The following is a 22,469-nucleotide window of genomic DNA, read 5'->3' as shown; positions in this document are numbered from 1 at the left end:
TCTGTGTATATGGAAGTCTGTGGTGGTTTTTTGACGTTTTGTTCGTGGATGTGAAATAGGTAGGGTGGGCAGGGTGGGCAATGAAACAGGGGTGGTTAGGTAGGAGAACTATGTACATGAGGCCATTTGTTGCAGCGCAAGGGCGTTGCGATGGCAGAGTCATGGCTCCAGTGAGCCGATGGGGGGGGGGGGGGGTGGGGGTGTGTAAACCCTATGCGACCTGAGATCAAATGATGCAATGAGAATAAAATGGAGGAGGCCTTTGGGTATCTCACATTAGTCACGTGAGTCGTGAGGGTATGATCTCGGCTACCTCGACATACCTCTAGTTTCCCATGGGGGTTGCTGTCTAGATTGCAGGCTTATGTGGCCCTCTTTTTCCTCAAGTGTTCCCATGGAAGCATGTCCGTCCCGTCTACCTGACTTGCAGGCACATGCCTCCATGGGAGAGGGGTACCCCGCAGGTCCCGCATCTTTCTTAACAACCATTCTATCGAACAAAAATTATATATAAGTAGTTATAACAGTTAGATAATAAAACATGTAAACATTCTGCAAAGGCAATACATTACCGCGCCGCTAACCGGCAGGAGGATTGCATGTGTGGTAATGAGTGGGTTAATAGCAGTCATTTAGCGGTTGCCACAGTTTGCCAGTCTCTTGTCACTTTTGTGGTTGAAGATTGGGTGTCTCTCGGCTGGGCTGCAGTTCCCGGATCGAGGATCTTTATATTCCATTCCAATAGTTGTTGGCGCCCCTCTCTCACTGTAGTGATGTGTCGTTCCACGCCATTGTGTTTCAGTATAAGGCGGGTGGGGTATCCCCATTTGTACATGATGCCAGCCTCTCTTAACGCTTTGGTGATGGGTAGGAAACTTTTGCGTTTTAACAGAGTGGCGGCAGAGAGATCTGCGTACAGCACCACTCCCGAGAATCTATCTGGTAGTGTCGGCTGTGATTTGGAGGCCTGCATGATTCTTTCCTTAGAGGTAAAGTAGTGCAGTTTGGCAATAGTGTCTCTCGGTGCCGAGGGGCCTAGGTGTCTGGGTCTTGGTAGCCTATGTATGCGGTCAATCAGCAGAAAAGGTTCCCCTATGTCTGGAACCAAGGCTAAAAAGAGACCTGTGGCATAGGCCGCGAGATCCTGTGGCATAATTGATTCTGGTATCCCGCGCAGGCGTATGTTGCTGCGTCTGCTCCTGTCCTCTTGATCTGCTAGCTTGTCTGTTAAGTGCTCTATCTTTGAGTTCAGCTCTCCATAGGTGTCAGCTAAATCATTATGTGCTGAGATCAGCTCCTCCGTTTTATCCTCCAAGTGTGAGGTTCTATCCCCCAGCAACTGAATCTCTGCTTTTATGTCCCCTGCTACCTTTGAAATGTCAGCTTGTAGTGATGACTTCAGGTCTTGCAGCATCCTGTGCACAGATAAGTCTGTTGCAGGGGCTGTGGTAGGTAGGGAGATCGTGGTATTGTCGCTCTTTTCCGAGAACGACGTGGGTGAGCTGGGGGTGTCGGCGCTTATTTTTCTTTTTTTTTGCGCTTTTAGTCGCCATGGCCCTTCCGGTACGCCGGGAATGTATTTTGGTCGTGTGTCTTGTTTCGGATCGCTCCACTTGTCGCTGAATTAGGTCGCCCGGTGAGGGAGCTACACACTCACACGGCCATCTTGGTGAGTAGCCAAACCACCGTAAGAAATAATTTTATAATTTTTTAAGGATAATATTATTAGAGCTGTTATTTATAAATTTATGTTGCAAAGATCTCATAACTTTTTATGTATATATATAAGTGATATCGTATATACTCGAGTATAAGCCGAGTTTTTCAGCACATTTTTTGTGCTGAAAAACCCCAACTCGGCTTATACTCGAGTCAATGTCTGTATTATGGCAATTTACATTGCCATAATACAGACAGGGGGGTGTGGGGGCTGCAGAGCGTTTACTTACCTCTCCTGCAGCTCCTGTCAGCTCCCTTCTCCTCCGCGCCGGTCCGTTCAGCACCTCGGTCAGCTCCCAGTGTAAGTCTCGCGAGAGCCGCGGGGTCATAGTGCGGCTCTCGCGAGACTTACAGTGTGAGCTGACAGAGGAGCTGCACGGACCGGCGCGGAGGAGAAGGGAGCTGACAGGAGCTGCAGGAGAGGTAAGTAAACTCTCAGCCAGCCTCCCTTCTCCCCCCACTGAACTACCAATGCCACTGGACCACCAGGGAAGGAGAGCCCCCCTCCCTGCCATGTATCAAGCAGGGAGGGGGGGACGAAAAAAATAAAATATAAATAATAATAAAATATTAATTAAAAAAAATAATAATAATAAATAAAATAAAAAATAACAATAAAAAATAATAATTAAAATAATTAAAAAATAATAATAATAAAATTGCCCACCCCCCACTAAGGCTCTGCAACACACACACACACACACACACTGCATTCATACACACACACTGCACTCATACACACACACTGCATTCATACACACACACTGCACTCATACACACACACTGCATTCATACACCCACTGCACTCATACACACACTGCACTCATATACACACACTGCACTCATATACACACACATTGTAATCATACACACACTGCATTCATACACGAACACTGCACTCATATACACACACACTGCACTCATACACACACTGCACTCATACACACACTGCATTCATACACACACACTGCATTCATACACACACACTGCATTCATTATATACACACACTGTAAATAAATATTCAATTAATATAATTTTTTTAGGATCTAATTTTATTTAGAAATTTACCAGTAGCTGCTGCATTTCCCAACCTAGTCTTATACTCGAGTCAATAAGTTTTCCCATTTTTTGGGGGTAAAATTAGGGGCCTCGGCTTATATTCGGATCAGCTTATACTCGAGTATATACGGTATATATACACTGCTCAAAAAATAAAGGGAACACTTTACAACACAATGTAACTCCAAGTCAATCACACTTCTGTGAAATCAAACTGTCCACTTAGGAAGCAACATTGAGTGACAATCAATTTCACATGCTGTTGTGCAAATGGGATAGACAACAGGTGGAAATTATAGGAAATTAGCAAGACATCCCCAATATAGGAGTGGTTCTGCAGGTGGTGACCACAGACCACTTCTCAGTTCCTATGCTTCCTGGCTGATGTTTTGGTCACTTTTGAATGCTGGCGGTGCTTTCACTCTAGTGGTAGCATGAGACGGAGTCTACAACCCACACAAGTGGCTTAGGTACTGCAGCTCAGGATGGCACATCAGTGCGAGCTGTGGCAAGAAGGTTTGCTGTGTCTGTCAGAGTAGTGTCCAGAGCATGGAGGCGCTACCAAGAGACAGGCCAGTACATCAGGAGACGTGGAGGAGGCCGTAGGAGGGTAACAACCCAGCAGCAGGACCGCTACCTCCGCCTTTGTGCAAGGAGGAACAGGAGGAGCACTGCCAGAGCCCTGCAAAATTACCTCCAGCAGGCCACAAATGTGCATGTGTCTGCTCAAGCGGTCAGAAACAGACTCCATGAGGGTGGTATGAGGGCCCGACGTCCACAGGTGGGGTTGTGCATACAGCCCAACACCATGCAGGACGTTTGGCATATGCCAGAGAAACCCAAGATTGGCAAATTTCTCTTCACAGTTTAAAGCAGGTTCACACTGAGCACATGTGACAGACTTGACAAAGTCTGGAGACGCAGTGGAGAACGTTCTGCTGCCTGCAACATCCTCCAGCTTGACCGGTTTGGCAGTGGGTCAGTAATGGTGTGGGGTGGCATTTCTTTGGGGGGGGGGGGCGCACAGCCCTCCATGTGCTCGCCAGAGGTAGCCTAACTGCCATTAGGGTACCGAGATGAGATCCTCAGCCCCTTGTGAGACCATATGCTGGTGCGGTTGGCCCTGGGTTCCTCCTAACGCAAGACAATGGTAGACCTCATGTGGCTGGAGGGTGTCAGCAGTTCCTGCAAGACGAAGGCATTGATGCTATGGACTGGCCCGCCCGTTCCCCAGACCTGAATCCAATTGAGCACATCTGGGACATCATGTCTTGCTCCATCCACCAACGTCACGTTGCACCACAGACTGTCCAGGAGTTGGCAGATGCTTTAGTCCATGTCTGGGAGGAGATCCCTCAGGAGAGCATCCGCCACCTCATCAGGAGCATGCACAGGCGTTGTAGGGAGGTCATACAGGCACATGGAGGCCACACACACTACTGAGCCTCATTTTTACTTGTTTTAAGGACATTACATCAAAGTTGGATCAGCCTGTAGTGCGTTTTTCCACTTTAATTTTGAGTGTGACTCCAAATCCAGACCTCCATGGGTTGAAAATTTTGATTTACATTTTTTAAATTTTTGTGTGATTTTGTTGTCAGCACATAAAACTATGTAAAGAACAAAGTATTTCAGAAGAATATTTAATTCATTCAGATCTAGGATGTGTTATTTTTGTGTTCCCTTTATTTTTTTGAGCAGTGTGTATATATATATATATATATATATATATATATATATATATAAAATGCTTTTAATTCTGTTATTAATGTTATTTGTATTCATTTCAAAAATTATTTTAATTAGTACAAATGTGTGAACGTGTAAAAACCGTATATCAAATTATTTTACATGCATTTCTCCATAATACTGAATATCTTATTGTTATTGTTTGATACTCCTTTGCTGTTACTTGAACATAAACCAAAGTATACGTTTCCATTGATATAAGCACCTATACGGGTTATACACCTTTAAGAGGTTGAAAGTCTAAGACGTTTGACGCAAAAGAGGTGTATATATATGATTCAAACCCGCCAGGATTGTATCTTGAGAAAGCCCGAGCTAAAGGACGAAATGCGTAGATCACCTAACGGCGATTTTTGTTTTCGACATTGGCAGCATCGGTATCCACAATCGGCATCTTTCTGAGACAAGAGAGGTCTGCACTGGCTCAAGTGCACAGGATCGGTTTGCAGTTCCTCATCGACGAAGTGGTAACAACACCTTCACTTGTATTATACTGCACCAATACTAGATTGTGGCACTTAGAGATAAGTTCTACCACCAAATCTTGTAAGAGTTCCTAAAGGGGTTGGTTTTGGGAAATAAATATTTACAGTGTTACACTATACCTGTCTCTTTTCTAATTGAAGGTGGATACAAGGTTACACCTGGATTTGATACAATTGAAAGAACGCACGGATCACTGTTTTATTCTCTACAACTTGGAATAATATCCTTTTTTTTCTAATTAGGAATACTGTTGGGACTCTTAATTTGGTTTTGTTTATCCTCTGATTTTTCTCCCCACTTTTGGGTTACGGGGAGTATAACTAAGCACTGATACGACTTGTGTTTTTATTTGTATTGTACTTTGAAACTTGGGAAGGTTTCATTGTATCTGGCGGCTTTTTCCTTATTTCATTTTTTATCATTTTTTTTAAATTATTGTGTATATACTGCGCTCTCATATTTTTTACTTCATGCTAAGGACCAGTTTAGGTATTTAGTTTACCTATAGGAGGGCTATGTGGCATGTTGGGTTACCTATTCGTGACAGTATTTCTCCTCTTTTCAGGAACTTTATATAAGGGCCCAATGCTTCTTCAGCAGAAAAGGATCAAACTCCATGAATTGCGAAGATCATCGTACTCTACAACTTCTTCGTGTATGACCCGGCTTCATATTGGAATTACAATTTCTGGATCCCTCCATTTGGACCTCAACTATTTATTATTAATAATACCCATCTATATCGGACTGACATACTATGCATTACTTTTAAGACGGCACTGTCACCTCCCACCCATCTCCCCTCCCCCGAAAATTTAATATTTCATAAAGATAGAATCTTTACGAAATACTCATTTTGACTTTGTTGGAATTTTACTGAAATTCCAAGCCATTCAAGAGGTATACAAAGACAAAGTAGGGAATTTTTAAAACTCTGGCCAGAGCTACAGTGTCAATCCCAATGGCTGCAGGGAATTGGCTCTGTCTATGGAGGATCCCGTGCTCTCCTCTATAGAACTCAATGCTTTACTCTCGCACATGTGTAAGAGTACAGAAGTGACATTGGGTCCTGGCACTGCTGGAGGACTGCTGGAACAAGATGGCCATGCCCACAGGTTCAGGTAAGTAAATCGCCTTCGGGGGTCTTGCGTATTAGGCAAAGTCCTGAGGTGGTGACAGTGCCACTTTTATTAAATTGTGCCTTTTAGGCTTTCCTCACAAATACTTGTTGCCGAACCGTAACCGGTTTGATTAAAGTAGATGAATTGGATCTCCTTATTTTTAAATGATACCTGTTGAACTGGATTCTACTTAAATATCTTTTCCCATGTTTTTCCATTATTCAAATTGGTGAATTTGGACTATATACTTTCTCTTTATTGACACACTGATGTGGATTTTTTTTTAAATTAATTCTTATCAACTTAGTTTCAAACCTGAAGAAAAGTTAGTTCACCTTAAAAAAGGTAACATTATATTTAGTTACCTTTATTTCTGGATGTTCTTACTTATTTCTGCAATTTCATAATTAACTTAAAAAAAAAAAAAAAAAAAGGATAATTAAAATTTATTTTCTGATTCATATTTATAAACAAAGGGGCAAAATGAAAAATATAATGGCCTGTGTGTGTTCACTACAGTTTTTATTGAGCTCATGAGGACCAAAGAGCCTTTCAGTGTAAGTTAAAAAGTATTTACAGAATATGTCTCAGTGTGATGTTTTTTGCACAGATCACTTGATACAATTCTATTAAGGTCCTTCTGAGATTAATCCAGTTAAAGTGGTCTCCCAGGCAATGCAGGAGGATTATCTGTGTATCTAACACTGTCAACGGAATGAGAAGAACAAGGTACACAAGGTTCAGTATAGCTCTGTTATGAGATGGTTGAAGTGGATAATAGGAGGAGAGAAAGCCAATTGTGCCCTTAAAAAAACTGGAAAGATTTTGTGCATTGTTCACTAAATGAATAGCAAGGCTTCCATCAAAAATGAGCCAAATGAAACAATTACAACTTACAATTCAGATTCCTTTCAATTTGTATAAGGTTTATGCACAACCTAAAGACACATTTTTTTAATGCATATAATTGTTACAAAAAATATCCCTTCACAGTTAATGAATAGCCACTGCTTTTTGCCAAAGGTCTTCATTTCTTGTTAGTGTAACACACAACAAACAAGAAGAGCGAGGATTATTATCGTTATTAAAATGGCAACACCTATTTGGGCCAGAGCACCTTGCCATCCAGTCATCCATCCAAACCATCTTTCCCACGGATCTGTGGCCCCAGAATTCCGTTTCAGCTCATTGGACAAACTCTTTAACTTTTCTATTGCCAACGTTACCTTACCATTAGGGCCTGTATTATCTGGGATATAGGTACAGCATGTCATGGTGTCTGGGAGTATTTTACATACTCTCCCTTTTCCTGCCAAAATCATCTCTAAGGCCACTCTATTCTGGAAGGTCATCCGAAAGGTAGCTTGTAACCGCCCTATCCCACCATATATCCCATAACAAGTATAGTTCCCTGGATATTTAGTAATGCCTTTGTCTGGGTTAATATTTTTAGTAATGATTGGGTATTCATTTTCCATGACTCGCATGCTGACCGCTTAGGTTTAAATATAGTGTAGAGACTTAAAAAGCATACCTCATTTCCGGAGGAAGGTTCAGTGATACAGTACCTGGGTAAGGTCTCGCTCCTCCGCAGACATGGCTGTTAGACTTGTTATGTTTAGTAGCATTGTATTTCATCCATTCAAGTCACAAGTTAGTGTCAGAGAAACCTGTCTCTACAGCCATAGTATCCTCAAATATGGGATGACTACCATGTCTTTTAAAGTCCTAATGTGTGGTTTGAGGGGATTAACAGTCATGTTCGTGGCACCTACCCATTCAGGTGAGTCCTACATGTCCCGTAAGTAAAAGGTCTCCTGTTTATTGTATGAACCTCCTCCCTTCCAATTCAAATTGTATTAGCTGTAATGCTTGGGAGAATAGATTCAAACTTAGTTTCTTACCTTAAAATCATTTGGTACCCTCCTTGACACCCCTATGGCATTAAAATATATGTGTGGGTAAAACCGCCCTTTATAGGGGTGCTCCTTTTTGTCCTGAAGCATGAATGTGGTGTGTCAAGAGTACCTTGGTGATTGTCATGTATTATGTGTATGGAGATAACCTTGGCTAGGGCCCATTTACTTATTCTTAATCTTATAAATCTTGTCTCATGCTACCCTAGTACTGGCAGACTCAGATCATTTAAAAATTCAATATTAATATCACCAGAAAACTCAAGATAAGCAGATGATTCTGAAGAAGCTTCGACTGTGCGTAGGCACCTCAGACGTGAGGGCTGCAGGGTAAGGAGTATGTCTGTTTCTCTTTAGTTTCACGAGGTCCCCTTTTGGGGTATTCGGCTTTCCATCGATGGCAGGTGGTCAGGCATTATTATGGCCATCAAAACACACACTTGTTGATATTTTCTTCAACAAGTATCTTTGCTCTCTAAGAATGGAGTTTCAAAAAGGGTTGTCAAGATCAACAAATGCTACTTCCCATGAAGCAGAGGCAGGCTTGATTCTGGAATGATGAATCCACGGTGATCTCTGTAACTTTCACGGTGCACTACTCAGCATGTGGTCTTGGTTATCACTTTGGTGGCTGGGTAGGCCTCTGGCCATCCTGAAAACATGTCTACTATAACTAGTGCATATTTGAAGCAGCCACTCTTTGGCATTCTGGATGTAGTCAACTTGACTCCTCTGGAAGAGATAGTGAGGTTTGGCTATATGCTTGGGGCTTTCCTCCATTCTTCCTGAGTTGCCCTTGGCACAAATTCTACAGTAACTGTTGGTCCGAGAGGCAATTCCTGGTACTTCAGAGTATTTATTGATCAAAAGAGTTCATGAGGGTTCATGATGCTCTGTAGGCCCACTGGACCACTGCTGAGTATATGTTCTTGGGTAAGCAGAACTTGAAATTGTTGGGATACAGCCCGTCTGCAAGGGTTGCCCTTTTCTGTTTCCAGCTTGTGTTTCTTCAGGGTCAGTAGCTGCTTGTGTTTCCTTCAGGAGCTTGAGGTCTGTGGGTAGGATCTTACATGGTGAATATGGGAGTTTCTTCAGCAGACACTCTTCTGTCCACTTCCCTTAGTGCACTTACAACTTATTGTACAACTTAGTCAGCCAGATAGTTGCCACATGCTTCCTCTGAGTTCAGTCTTCCGTGAGCCTTTATCTTCAGTACGGCCACTTCTTCAGGAAGGTGTAGGGCATCCATCAGCTCTTTTTAGCCGTGCTGTACTTAACTGGCGTGCCAGTTTCTGTAAGAAATCTTCTTACTTCCAGATTCATTCCGAAGTCATGTGCCACACCTAGTGCATACCTTGTGGCAGAGTAGATATTGGCGTATCTTCCTTCAGAGATCTTGCATGCTGTAGTGAGAGCCTATAGCTCAGCTTCTTGTGCAGACATTGTTGAGGTGAGATACTTGGTCCACTGTAGTGACAGCAAATCCGGAACAGATCTATTATGGTGAGTTGCATCTCCACCAACTGGAACAGGTCTTCTTCATAATAAGCTTCAGATTATGGTATATTTCTGAACCACAAGATGCAATGAGGAAAAGGCTGAAAATAATAGTCAGTGTCTAGGTCTAAGCCAAGACCTTATAATTTCCCCCACTGGGAAGTGGCAGAAGAGTGTCCAGGTAATAGAGTATCATCACTGCAGGGTGACAGTATCCTGCACAGAATTTGTCTATTACAGGGAGAAGTGGGATATTGCAGGGAGAGTCTCAGGGAACCAGGGCACCATTTGACACCAGAGCCTTAACCTGTTAGGGAATAGCAAGAGCTTGGAGAGGCTTCGGGGGGGATGGGGAGGGGGAGGGTTACTATGGCTTAAGGGACAGGCTGACCCCTGGGAGCAACTGCACAGGAACTGGGGGGGGGGGGGACATGGAGGTGTACAAAATCTTTGGGGCCTGTATAATTCAGGTAAAGGTATTGGGGGAACTAGCTAGGACCCTTGCCTCCTGGTCAGGTTTCACTGTGTGGAGCAGAAGAAATAATAAGGTGATAGAGGCCTGCAAGTGGGGGAAGGACATCTGCACCTAGCAGATTAATTGGACAGGTGGAGGCAACCACAAAGCAAGGCTTAGTTAACAGGCTACTCCAAGGAGAGCCATCTACACTTATGCAGGAGACAACAATATTAGACAGGAATGAGGAGTCAGGCAGGCCTTGCTTGCTACAAATAGATTCCATGTGGCCTGCTATACAAGGCTGCATATAGCCGTTGGGTATGGGCCTTATTATGTACTAAAACCTAAGTCAGAGGGAAATTTGGGACAACCTGAAGTGATACTTCTCCACAGATGCTAACTCATCGTTGATGACATTGTTAATACAGGTAGCCTGATTAGCAAATTTATCTTAGGCTTAAACAAGTCACGCCATGTAGTGGAATGGGTCATTAGGATTCGGGCAATTCTAAGTAAAAGGGCATAGTAAGGGTGGAAGTGATGTTACGTTAGGAGTAGGCGTGGCTGTGGATAGTGGTAAATCTGCCTTATCCATTCTCATATATTATTCCTTTTGTCTTCTGTATATTCAAAACATGTGTATGTCCAGGCGTTGCAATATACAGTAATCCATTATCGGTCATGATATTAAACTCTCATTCTCATGAATTAAATCAAAGATTTTAATTCAACCCCAGAAGTAACAAGGTTTTCCTTTCGTAAAAAGGATTGGAGTTACTGTATAATCGCGTACACCCAATATAATATACATTGCATGTTCCTAACAACTGCTACATTAGTGTGTTTCATTCGGAGACACTTGCAACCTTAATGTTGCATACCCAGCCCATTGTAAAACAATATCTTCAGAGTTACTCAAAAAGTTAACTATTTGACTCCAAGTAGAAAACTGTTGATGAATCTGTGCTAGAACTGACATTGAGCTAACTGTTAACAGGCCCCAAAAGCTCTTACACTCCCCCAGACATATGCTACTTTACCATTAAAAAAAAAAAAAAAAAAAAAAAAACTAGCTTTGTTTAATGTGACAGGATAGTCTTATAACAAGTAAACACTTTATTAAATCCAACATTGGTGCTTACACATGTTTTAGGTTTGAAGACATGAAAACCTCTGACAAGAATCATCACATTTGTTCTCAAAGGGTTTTATTCACTAAATAGTAAATGGGAAAAGTTCAAGTTGGCTACGTAAGAGTTTGGGTTATTTGTCTCGAGGATATTAGCCTACATTTTCAAGCTGGTTATCATCACAAGTCCCTTTCTCACTTTTCCAGTGATGACCAATCTTGGTTTTCCAGATGTCTGTGAACTACATTGCCCATGATGCCTGTGACAATTGGAGATTTGAAACGAAGAGAGACAAGAGGAGGGATGGAGTCTGGGATAAGAGTGGGAAAATGCCAGTGAAGTAAATTGTTACTCTGGTAAAAGGGAGACGTCAATTCCTGTCCTGGTCAGGGAGAATTGCAGCAACAAAAATTATGCTCTTGCCCAAAATTCAGTACCTTTTTCGGACACTCCCCATTCAACTCAACAAAACGTACCTCCAGGAACTACTGAAAATCCTAAATGCCTTTCTCTGGAGAAATATAAAACCTAGAGTTGTGAAAGAAACCCTATATAAATTGTTCGCCACATATGCTAGGATACTATAGAGCCGCACACATAACCCCTCTGCTCTATGCATTCCACCACCCGAACCCACTAGCATGGATACAAATTGAAAAAGGCTACACAGGGGGCCACTAACATCCTTGATGTGGATTCCCACGCAGAAACGACCGAAATACCAACACGCGCTACCCACAACGACAATTACTTTACAAATTTGGGACGGCTACCGTAAAAGACTAGGTGTAGAAGACAAGGTCTCACCTGCCTTACGAATAGAGGCCTTACCACAACTCATTGACAATTTCAATTACAAATTATGGGAGAGGCACGGAGTCTATACACTCCTCCAACTATTTCAGGGCTCCTGCCCCAAAAGATTTCTGGATCTTCAATCCGAATTCCACATCCCTAACACAGCTGACTTCTCCTATCTCCAACTGAAATCTTGGGTCACACCACAGCTATCACAACACATGATAACTCTGTCCAAAGTTGAAAGCGTCAGCCTTAAACTGGAACCCTCCAAGAAACTTCTCTCACTAATTTATGCATCGGAACATTCCACAACCTGTCTAGACTCCTTCGCCTTAAAAAAAGGCATGGGACAGGGATTTTCAGACAACCCTGACGGAACCCCAATGGAAAGAGATATTTGAAGCTCACAAATCACTGACATTATGCTCGACCCACATTGAACTATCATGCAAAATTCTATACAGGTCTTACAAGTAGTACATTCCACCTCGGACAAATGTTGGAGATGTCAGAGGGACATATGGTGGTTATGTCCACAGCTTAGCAGTGGCACGCAGTGGCTAACTTGATAAATAGTTGCACGCGAGTCGACCTTCCTCGCCGCCCCGAAACATTCCTCCTCCTGCTATTTCCGAAACAACTTCAAAAAAGCCAACAGTATCTAATCTACCATATTCTCATTGTAGCCCATACGGTGATAAGCAGACAATGGAAGGTAGCACACTCCCCCAAAAAAGATCAATGCATATCCACAATTGAACTCAACAAACACTACAAACTCATGGCCAAACATTGGTACGGGGCTTGGGAACAGTGGGAATCCCAAGTTCGAGATTCCAAGTTACTTCTCCCCACCATTCCCCCAAATGACAACCGCTTCTACCATAACGGCAGCACTAAGCCCATCATGGAACACCCCATTGACATAACCTGTATTGAGAAGACAACAAATCGCCTCCCATGGACCCACTAGCCACACAGGTCACAGGCTCGATTGGTCCCGCCTGACCATGTTAACCCATTCAAGCCCCACGACACACTGAGAATTCACCACATGGGGCACCCGCAGAGGCCCATAACAACGCCAGGTAACAAAGGTGCTACCTGATGTGTAATGTGAGTTGCACCTTATAGCCTACCCCTCTCCCCTCTTCTTCCGCTCTCCCCCCCACCTCCTCCCTCTTCCGCATGGGTTAGTCGATTGAAATATAAACCAGTATCAACAGAAGAATGCTGCAAATAGAAGAATGTGTTTATGTGATAACAACTACCCGGTTGGAGGAGACCAATTCTCTCCCCCTTCTTTCTTCTCACTAGACAGGCTAGCACCTAGGCCCAACACTAGGTTGCAATAGGTACCATATGACATTAAAGAGTTTGCTTGATGCCTACGCTGTAGCTTCTGTATTGCCTGCTCTAATTGAACGAAATATGTAGTTACTGTATGGAAACACTGTGCTAGAAACATCAATCCTGGACTCCCATATCCTTTTCTCTTCTATACCCCCTACTTCATGTGACAAAATACAAATGGTCAAATTGAAAAGAAAAAAAAAAAAGGGGAGACGTCATGCGGACAACCAGGATGACAAGCAGCACTGAAGGGCAGCATTTAATGGCTGCTCATACATACACAGCTACTGAAATCACTCATTGATTCAGCGGTAAACATCAAGAGAAAAACTTCCCCAAGGAGTCAGGGGAGTCCCCAAATGCCCTCATTCAAGTTGTTAAAATAATTGCCAGGACACTGAGTAGGTCTACTAAACATACAAGAGAAAAGTGGAATTTTTAAATCTGTCAGCCAGAAAACAGAGGAAGAGTCATTGAAGAAGTATTATAACTAATTATGTGTATGTACTTGCCACTGTACATATATTATTATTTGCCCAACTTTTAGACTGTCGCAAATCCTGCAGAGTCCCTCCCGAAGTCTCGTCTCTGGATCCACCCCTGACTGAAATCCTCTTATATGGGCAAAATATCCTTGAACACTCTCACACACATTCAAACTTTTTTTGAATAATAATTAATACTAAAGGGGCAGGACACTAGGGAAATATCAGAGCAGTTGGGAAGAAAACATAGTTCATAAATATTTGGGATGGCATAGTTAGCAATTACTTACATAGTTACATAGTTACATAGCTGAAAAGAGACTTGCGTCCATCAAGTTCAGCCTTCCTCACATATGTTTTTTGCTGTTAATCCAAAAGAAGGCCAAATATATATATATATACACACACACACAGAAAAAACAATAAGTATAGCTGCACTCAAGGTTGGAGATTGTGACAAACTGCCACTGGTTTGGGCAGGAAAAGCCATGCTTGCAAGTGATAATAAAGGAACCTCAACCTAACTTTTTAACCCCTGGACGGAGTCATGTGATTTTTACATATGTTGCTCCCCAAGTTATGCTGATCACAGAAATATATAGTTTTTCGTATGTGATGTAAAATCAGGGAGTTATAAAAATGTATAAAAAGTATGATTTTTCAGCTTGGAGATAATTGAGTAGATACAGTAATTGACTCAATTATCTCCCAAGCAGAGGGGAGGGAATCTGTGGGATGTAACCGTTATCTGGTTGGTTAATGTATAATTGCCTGTGGGTGTCTCCCTTGCAGGGGAGCACTGCATAAAAGCAGAGTGTGTGTCATTAAACCTGAGTTCTTCTTGACCCTCAATACGTAGCCTTGTATCGTTATTGGAGGGAACTGCTATATCACACTGGGGATTGCTATGCTCTGCATACTCCCTTGAGCTTTAATCACTTAGCTCTTTTGAGAGCTTGATCCTGTTACGCTCTCCTTGGAGGAGAGGTCTTCCCCACACGGTCCTGGATGCTGGAGGTTCATACAGGGTTGAAGGAAGACGGCGAGACTCCAGTTAAGCTACGGCGGTTGTGGAGTCTGCGGTGGTTGTGGTGTCTGCTGCAGTGCTTGGAGTCCTCAGGAAGCGCTAGGAGCATCCTTCAACGGAGGTACCCAGTCGGGGTGCCAGTCGATCCGTTACATTGGTGGCAGCAGTGGGATGGCTTTCTAGCATGAGGAGCAGCATCCTAGAGACACCGAATTATTACGGAGCGATATGGAGCCAGCAAGTTCCTGGACAGCACTCGAAGTGGAGCATGAGTTCGACTGGAGGTTACAGAGCCTCTTGGCCCCATTGGGTGAGCCAGTATCAGAGGCAACCAGGTTGGACTGCAGAGAGGGCGCCAGGAAAGAGATGTGGGCCGAAGCCCTGGAGGGTGTCCAGCGTTGGCGATGTGAGCGTCTCCCCAGCGAGGAGCAGCAACTACAGGCCCGAGTGGCCCTATGGATGCCTATGATGGGAGAACAGCCCAGGTGGGAGTTGGTAATGCAGCTTAATTCTCCGGCACGGAGGAAACTGGGGCTCGACAACGCATACCAGGCACTACATTGGTATGCAGTTCAGCGTGTTCCCGGGATGGCTAAGTGCGACAGACCAGAGGGCGAGGATTACAATGGCCCTGGTCATATGGGACGCCTTTGCCGGACCACGGTTCGGGGACGCTGAAGAGTCACGGCTATGGGACATATATGAATCCAGAGCAACCATACTAGATCTCCCTATGGATGAAGACCTAGAGCCAGCCCTGTTTGAATTGGCCATCCAGGAATGGGAACTGGAGCAGGATTACCAGTACCTACTCAGCTCCAGTCAGTCCCAGTATACCTTGGAGGTACCGCCAGGGCAGTGGGAGTCCCAGGGAGCCAAAGGTGTCGTCCTTCCTCCCCAGCGGCAGTGCGAGTTACAGGGAGCCGAAGGTGTCGTCCTACCTCCCCAGCGGCAGTGTGGGTCCCAGGGACCCGAAGGTGTCGGCCTTCCTCCCCAGCGGCAGTGCGAGTTCCAGGGAGCCGAAGGTGTCGTCCTTCCTCCCCAGCGGCAGTGTGAGTTACAGGGGGCCGAAGGTGTCGTCCTTCCCCCCAGCAGCAGTGTGTCCTACAGGGAGCAGAGACAGTTGGTCTCTCTCTCCAGCAGCAGGACAATGTTATGGGAGAAGAGACAGGTGGTCTCCCTCTCCAGCGTCAGCTTGTGTTTCAGGGAGAGGAGCACAGCACCCTATCTCCCCAGCGACACCAATCTCGCAGACGGCACAGATGGGACCGTGGTCTCTGTGCCTGACCTACAGGGATGCTGGACAGCCTGTCCAGATCCCCAACTACCCTCACAGGGACAACAGGAGGAGGGGGTAAGTACAATTTCCCCTCCCCAGCTAACTCCTAACTTGGCCCCAGGGTTAACAGAGGAAATGTTAACCCCCACTGACACCCATGTTCCCCTGGCTACTGAGCCGGAATATGTCCCAAGTACCCCAGCAGAAGAGCTGGCAGCTGGGCAGAGTGCAGTCGGCCTCTGCCCTCCCTTTGTCCCTTGTCCAGAGCCTGATGTCCTGCAGGCTATACCAGCAGAAGAGCTGGCCTCTGCCCTACCGACCCCTTTGTTACAGGACCGGCCTGCAACCCCATCATCCCAGCAGAAGTGCTGGCATCAGGGCAGAGCGCCGCTGGCCTCTGCCCCTCACGTCCCCACAGCATGTTGCCCCATCCCCCCAGAGGGATACCCAGGTGCAGTAACTGTTTGTTCTGGCACTTGTTTATTGTGGGTTGGTGGATCGACTAACGTAAGCACTGACCGACAGAAGGTCAGGTGCCTGGTTAGTCTTCCCCCCAAAGGGGAGATATGTGACAAAATGCCATTTGCCACTGGGCATTGGAGAGGACTGATTGCTAGCCTCCTGCCCTGCGACTATGGCCCTGGCATGTATTGCCCTTTAAGAACTGATTTGGGGCTTATGGACTTTTATTGTACAGTGCTGGCCCTTTTAAAAACAGTGTATGGACACATGGAAACTTTTTGGACACTTTTTCTTCCCCTTTGAATCCCTGGGAAGGTGAGGCTCTTCCCCTCCCCCAGCTCCATTGTTCGCCAGCAGCGCGTTGTCCCAGGGACACTGCCAGACCAGTGGGAACTGCCCGTCGATCCGTTACAGAGATAAAATCTTCAAAGCTTTATTCAATTCATTTTAAAAAGGTGTCTTGATCCTGAGGAAAGTCCACAAGCTGGACTTAAACGTCGATCCTTTTTTAAATGAATTGAATAAAGCATTGAAAATTTTATCTCCAACCGTGAGTGCAGCTATACTTATTGTTTTTTCTGGATATTTGAACCCTGGCTGGCACCCGGCAATGCATTTTTGTATATTTATATAGCTTGAGTGCAAGGACTTTTTTCTTTTTTTATATATATATATACACACACACACACACACAATATAAACTTTAAAAGCAACTTAAAGGGACACTATAGTCACCCAGACCACTTCAGCTCAATTAAGTGGTCTGGGAGCTAGGTCCCCCAGGTTTTAACCCTTCAGATGTAAACATAGCAGTTTCAGAGAAACTGCTATGTTTACATTGCAGGATTAATCCAGCCTCTAGTGGCTATCTTCCTTACAGCTGCTAGAGGCGCTTCTGAGACGCTGGATGCGAAAATCGCATTCAGCGTGCAGATAGTCCATAGGAAAGCATTGAGAAATGCTTACCTATGGACTGTTTGAATGCGCGCGCGGCTCTTGCTGCACATGCGCATTCCGCTCCACTGGGGAACCGACGTCGGAGTGGGAGGAGAGATCAAAGTAAGTAACTGAAGGGGTTTTAACCCCTTCAAGGCCAAGGGATGCCAAGGGAGGAGGGCCCTGAGGGTGGGGGGTTGTATAGTGTCAGGAAAACAAGTTTGTTTTCCTGACACTATAGTGGATCCTTTAAAAACATCAGAGAGTAGGTTCTAACAGATAATCAAATTGCATTATCCGGTTCATTTTCTTTCCAACTTGGCTGTTCAGAACAAAATTTAGTAAAACTGTTTTAATTGCATGTCTTAGGGAACAAACCCCAGTACAAGCCAGTTCTGTGAGGGACAAATTAAGATTACTGTTACATGTTCTAATGTGGTCTGTCTTGTTGTGAAGTAGCTATGAAACTATACTTAACATAGAAGAAACAAACAAAAACAAAAATGAAACACTAGTTACAGACAGCCCTAAGCTCAGGCTCAACATAAGTATTTCAGTTTTACTTGAATGGGTAGATTTGGAGGAAAACAAAAATGGCTACCTCTCTTTTAATTTTTGGATCTAAGCATTACCCCTTGATTTTAAAAGGAGCATATATACAGCTGCAATGTCTAAAATAGCATGCACTTTCTGCAGTTTTTCTCCCATCCCATCTGCAAGAAGATGACCGGTTGAGGCTAAAAAAAACTAATACAAATTTGTGATTATTTTAACTTTTTTTCATTTGAATAGGAATTATGCATAAACAATAATTGAGGGAACAATTTGCAGTCAAGTTATCATTATTTTTAAAGGAATCGAATGAGACAACTTTAACCTGAAAGACAAAAAAAAAACCACCAAAGCAACACATACAAATTTAAATGTGGCCAATCTTTCTAAAACCTGGAGAGTTGGAAAGAAAAATATATCAGTATTCAAGCCATAAACTGAGGAACTGTAGCAATTCTGTCGTGTTAGAGTTTATTTGGTTATGAAATAAATGTATTACAACAATGTTTTGTGATTGTAGTACTTGGATTTTGTCTCCTATTTTTAAACCAGAACAAAAACTGAAAACGACAATAACCGAAAGATAGTAATTTATTTTCCATTTCATTACAAAACATGTTAAATGAATATACACGTTTAACAAAGTTCAGTAGTAAGTGACAAATGTATCTCTAGAAAAACAAAACACCTCTCTAGAGAAGTCAATGGAAACATTCAAAATCTCACACAAACATGTATTGTTGGCCTATTGAGGTTTAGAAAGTGTTAACAGTAAGAGCACTGCAGTCTTTTAGGGGTGAATCTGTTTAATTATTACTTTGTTTTTTTACCTGCCACATCTATTCACATCCCTCTGGTATTTATGGCTGGCAACTGGGTATATTCCAGGAAACAATGAGCCTCTGACTACTGAAGAATCACTTGTCTGACTGTTGATCCACTATTGGAAAGAATAGTGACAGTTCAAAGGTCATAATATATGTGTAAACGATTTGCTTCCATCACATTGTTTTCACACAATGTCAATACCCAACTTGACATTTAGTAACGCAATGGTCTTTCTCTGCAGCAATATTTTAAGTTTCCAACACGTGCCAATTGACTTATTTTTATGAAATTTTCCATTTTATTGAATAAGCAGTGTGTTTTATATACACTCAGTGTCTGGTGCCAAGACAGAAGAAAGGGATATCATAATCTTAAGCAGAGAACAGTTTATTTATTTTTTTTTAACAAAAAGTATTTGTGAAGTGTGTGCAGTCATGTCTGCTAGAACTTTTTCATTTCAGAAGTGAGGCAGTAAATTGGGATTTATAATAACATAACAGAATATTAAAGGGGAAACTGTCACTTCATTGAAAATAATCTATAACCTTTTCTCATAGGATGCTCCATTTTCTTTTAAATAAATATATTAAACGATGTCGTTAATCTAGTTCAGGTAAGGCAAATCCTATGGAGAAGTAGAAACACTGTTTCAATCCTCCTTCTCATTATGCATCATGACTTCCAGGAGCAAAGTTTACAACAATGATTGACAGGGGAGCCAAATGCAGGATAAGGATTTGTGGATATCTACATGTAGCTTTATTTTACATCACAAATATAGATTTGTTGAATACAGGATTAAGTAAACATGCAGGGTTATTTTCTAAAAGGAGAAATCAAACTACATTTTAAGTTTAAGGCCAGAGCAGCTAAACTGAAAGCAAATTTGATTTAGGGAATATTTCCAGTTTGGCTATTTTGACCTTAAATTTGAAATTCACCTTGAATTCTAACTTTAGTAAAAAGCCTTTATAATATTAAAAATCCTGAGAAGTGACAATTTCCTGTTGACCGGTCTATTATCTTAAACGTGAATGGTTGAATCTGAAAGTGAATTTTACATTTTAGGCCACAAAAGTTGAAGAGGAACAATTTAGCTCAAATTAGAAATTTACACTTATAGGGTTATTTACTAAAATAAGAATTCAAAGTGAATTTCAAAATTAAGGTCAAAACAGCCAAACTGGAAACAAATCTTTAAATCAGGTTACCTTCCATTTTGGCCACTCTTAAATGGGCAAATTTAAATTTGAAATTCACTCTGAATTTTCACTATAGAAAATAACTTGGTTAATTTTGAATTCCCGACTATTCTTACTTTGTGTGCATTACCCTGTGTAGGTAATAGAAAATACATTCAGGGTCCATTCTCATATTGATAGATATTTGTTTTAGATTGTGAAGAAATATTTTCATATTCACTTGGTCGGAAATCTGCCTTTTGGCCACTGCTACACCTGAGAAAACACATTTTCATCCAAACAGTCAAACCTTTACTCCAGAACCTCATTTCATTTTCTAACTGCACAACAATGCATTTATGTGCTGCTGGTGTTGTTGTTACAATCGAGTCAGTTGATGCCAGAAACTGGACGGCATGATGCTCTCAATCTTTTCTAACATGAACGTGAAGGGAGCGAGCAGCGTTACGAAAAACTAAAACAGAAAAAAGAAGCAGAGTGTTTTATTATGTAATCGAAACACTACATTCATTTCAAGAGCAAAATAAAGGCTTTTACACATGTAAAATAACTACATAAACAACCATACTTGTTTAATGTTTAAAATGACAAAATTAAAATGTAGTAACCGTGTTAAATAAAACATACAAAAGCAAAAAATCCAAGAGGGACCTAATATGTGCTCTTAGCCACTAAAAACTTAGACTTCATGGAAAAATTTTAAAGGGACACTAGTCACCAGAACAACTTCAGCTTAATGGATTTGTTCTGGTGTCTATAGGCTGTATATGCAGGTTTTTTGCTGTAAACACTGCCTTCTCAGTGAAAAAGCAGTGTTTAAATTGCTCCCTAATGACACCTCCAGTGGCCACTCCTTAGATGGCTCTTAGAGGTGCTTCCTGGGTCAGTGTTGCACAGCATGGACGTTCAGCATCTCCACCCTCTGCATGGAGGCGCTGAACTTTCCTAATAGAGATGCATTGATTTAATGCATCTCTGAGGAGATGCTGATTGGCCAGTGCAGCGTTTGGCCCAGTCCCTTTGGCTGAGATCATCAGAATTGACAATCTCAGCCAATCCAATGATTTCCTTAAGCCAATGCCGGCGGACTAGCGCAGTGCTGGAATAAAGGTGTTTACTCTGTTTAAGTGGGGCAAAGAGAGGGCCGGCCACCTAGATAGTGTTTTAAAGGAACAAGTTCAGGAATACAGCATTCCTTTAATTTAGATTTGTTTAAAGTTCCAATCCTACAAAGTGCTATAATTTATGTATACCTTGGTCAGACAGATACATAGGTCAACACAAAGTCTATAGGCTGCCCTTACTACTAAAGTCCATTTTATATTTGTAACATGCTGTTTACTTTTACCCTGAGAACAAGAACATATATTTTAATTACATTTGAATTCTACCTTAATTAAATGGACACTCCACACACCTAAATGTGAAGAGTCCTATTTTTTTCATGAAAATAAGTGCAGATTTCAATAGAAATTGGCACTTTTATAAATTAACCTGGTTTCACCCTCCTGGCTGTCAATTAGACAACCCGGTCCTTTTTCTTCCAGGATGCTTAGCTCAATGGAGCTCAACTCAGAAGGCCGGCAATGCTGTGAATGCTGTTAACGTGATGAAAATATAGTGCTTAATGCTTCGAGTTGTATTATCAGGTAGAACAATAACTCATGAACGCTATACTTTTAGCATATTGTGTGTCACTTGGCTTGATAGAGTGACAACTATTTAAAATAGGAACATCCAACATTATCTGCTGATGGAAAATGATTTTTTTGTGTATATTAGCTATTCCAATCAAAACCTCAAAGACCAACGTTTGTAGAGATTACCATATTCTGTTTAAATTAGGATCCAGATAAATCGTGAGGTACAGTTTTCTACAGTTTAGTGACCCAGTAACAGAGCTTGTGAGATAAACAAATGTGACGTGAATTGCCTAAGTATCAGAATTTTTGGAAGGTTTACCAAGTCAGGAGTGCCATTTACTCATCACCTCTAAGGAAAAAGTAGACCATTATGGGGTGCTGACATTATATTCAAGTGTTGACATTTAAACAACAGATTCCTGTTCTGAAGCCAGACTCCAGTCACTGATGAACATTCACACATTTTACAAATTATATATATATATATATATATATATATATATATATATATATATATCTGTTTTAACTGTAGTTTCTGGTTTTTCAAGGTTACGGTTTCCCTTCCCATGCTTATGGAATGAAATTGCATGCAAGATACTTTGGCACCTGTCTGAGGCTTTGTTTTTTAACTTTGTCCGCTGAGGCTATTCATCCCTTCTGATTTTATTTTCGTTTCCAGTGATGACAACAGCTTTTTAAAAGGATCTGTCTTCACATTCTAAGCCTTAAAGAGGCAACTTCCTACTGGACAAAACTGAAATCAATG

The 22,469-nt window shown here is 42.4% G+C and overlaps 1 protein-coding gene across 1 annotated transcript in view; it reads right to left on the bottom strand.

Moving 5' to 3' along the window:
* Positions 1-18,603: 18,603 nt before the first annotated feature.
* ST7L (suppression of tumorigenicity 7 like) overlaps positions 18,604-22,469 on the bottom strand; it is a 156,254-nt gene continuing 152,388 nt past the window's right edge. Inside the window, exon 15 of the mRNA XM_063450783.1 lies at positions 18,604-20,514. Within this exon, the coding sequence (XP_063306853.1) occupies positions 20,419-20,514 (96 nt within the window). The 3' untranslated portion in view covers positions 18,604-20,418. The remainder of the gene's footprint in view (positions 20,515-22,469) is intronic.

The sequence above is a fragment of the Pelobates fuscus genome, chromosome 1, assembly GCF_036172605.1.
Source record: "Pelobates fuscus isolate aPelFus1 chromosome 1, aPelFus1.pri, whole genome shotgun sequence".
Taxonomy (NCBI): domain Eukaryota; kingdom Metazoa; phylum Chordata; class Amphibia; order Anura; family Pelobatidae; genus Pelobates; species Pelobates fuscus.
Note: the sequence above shows the minus strand (reverse complement) of the source record. Positions and strands in the feature narration are given on the sequence as shown.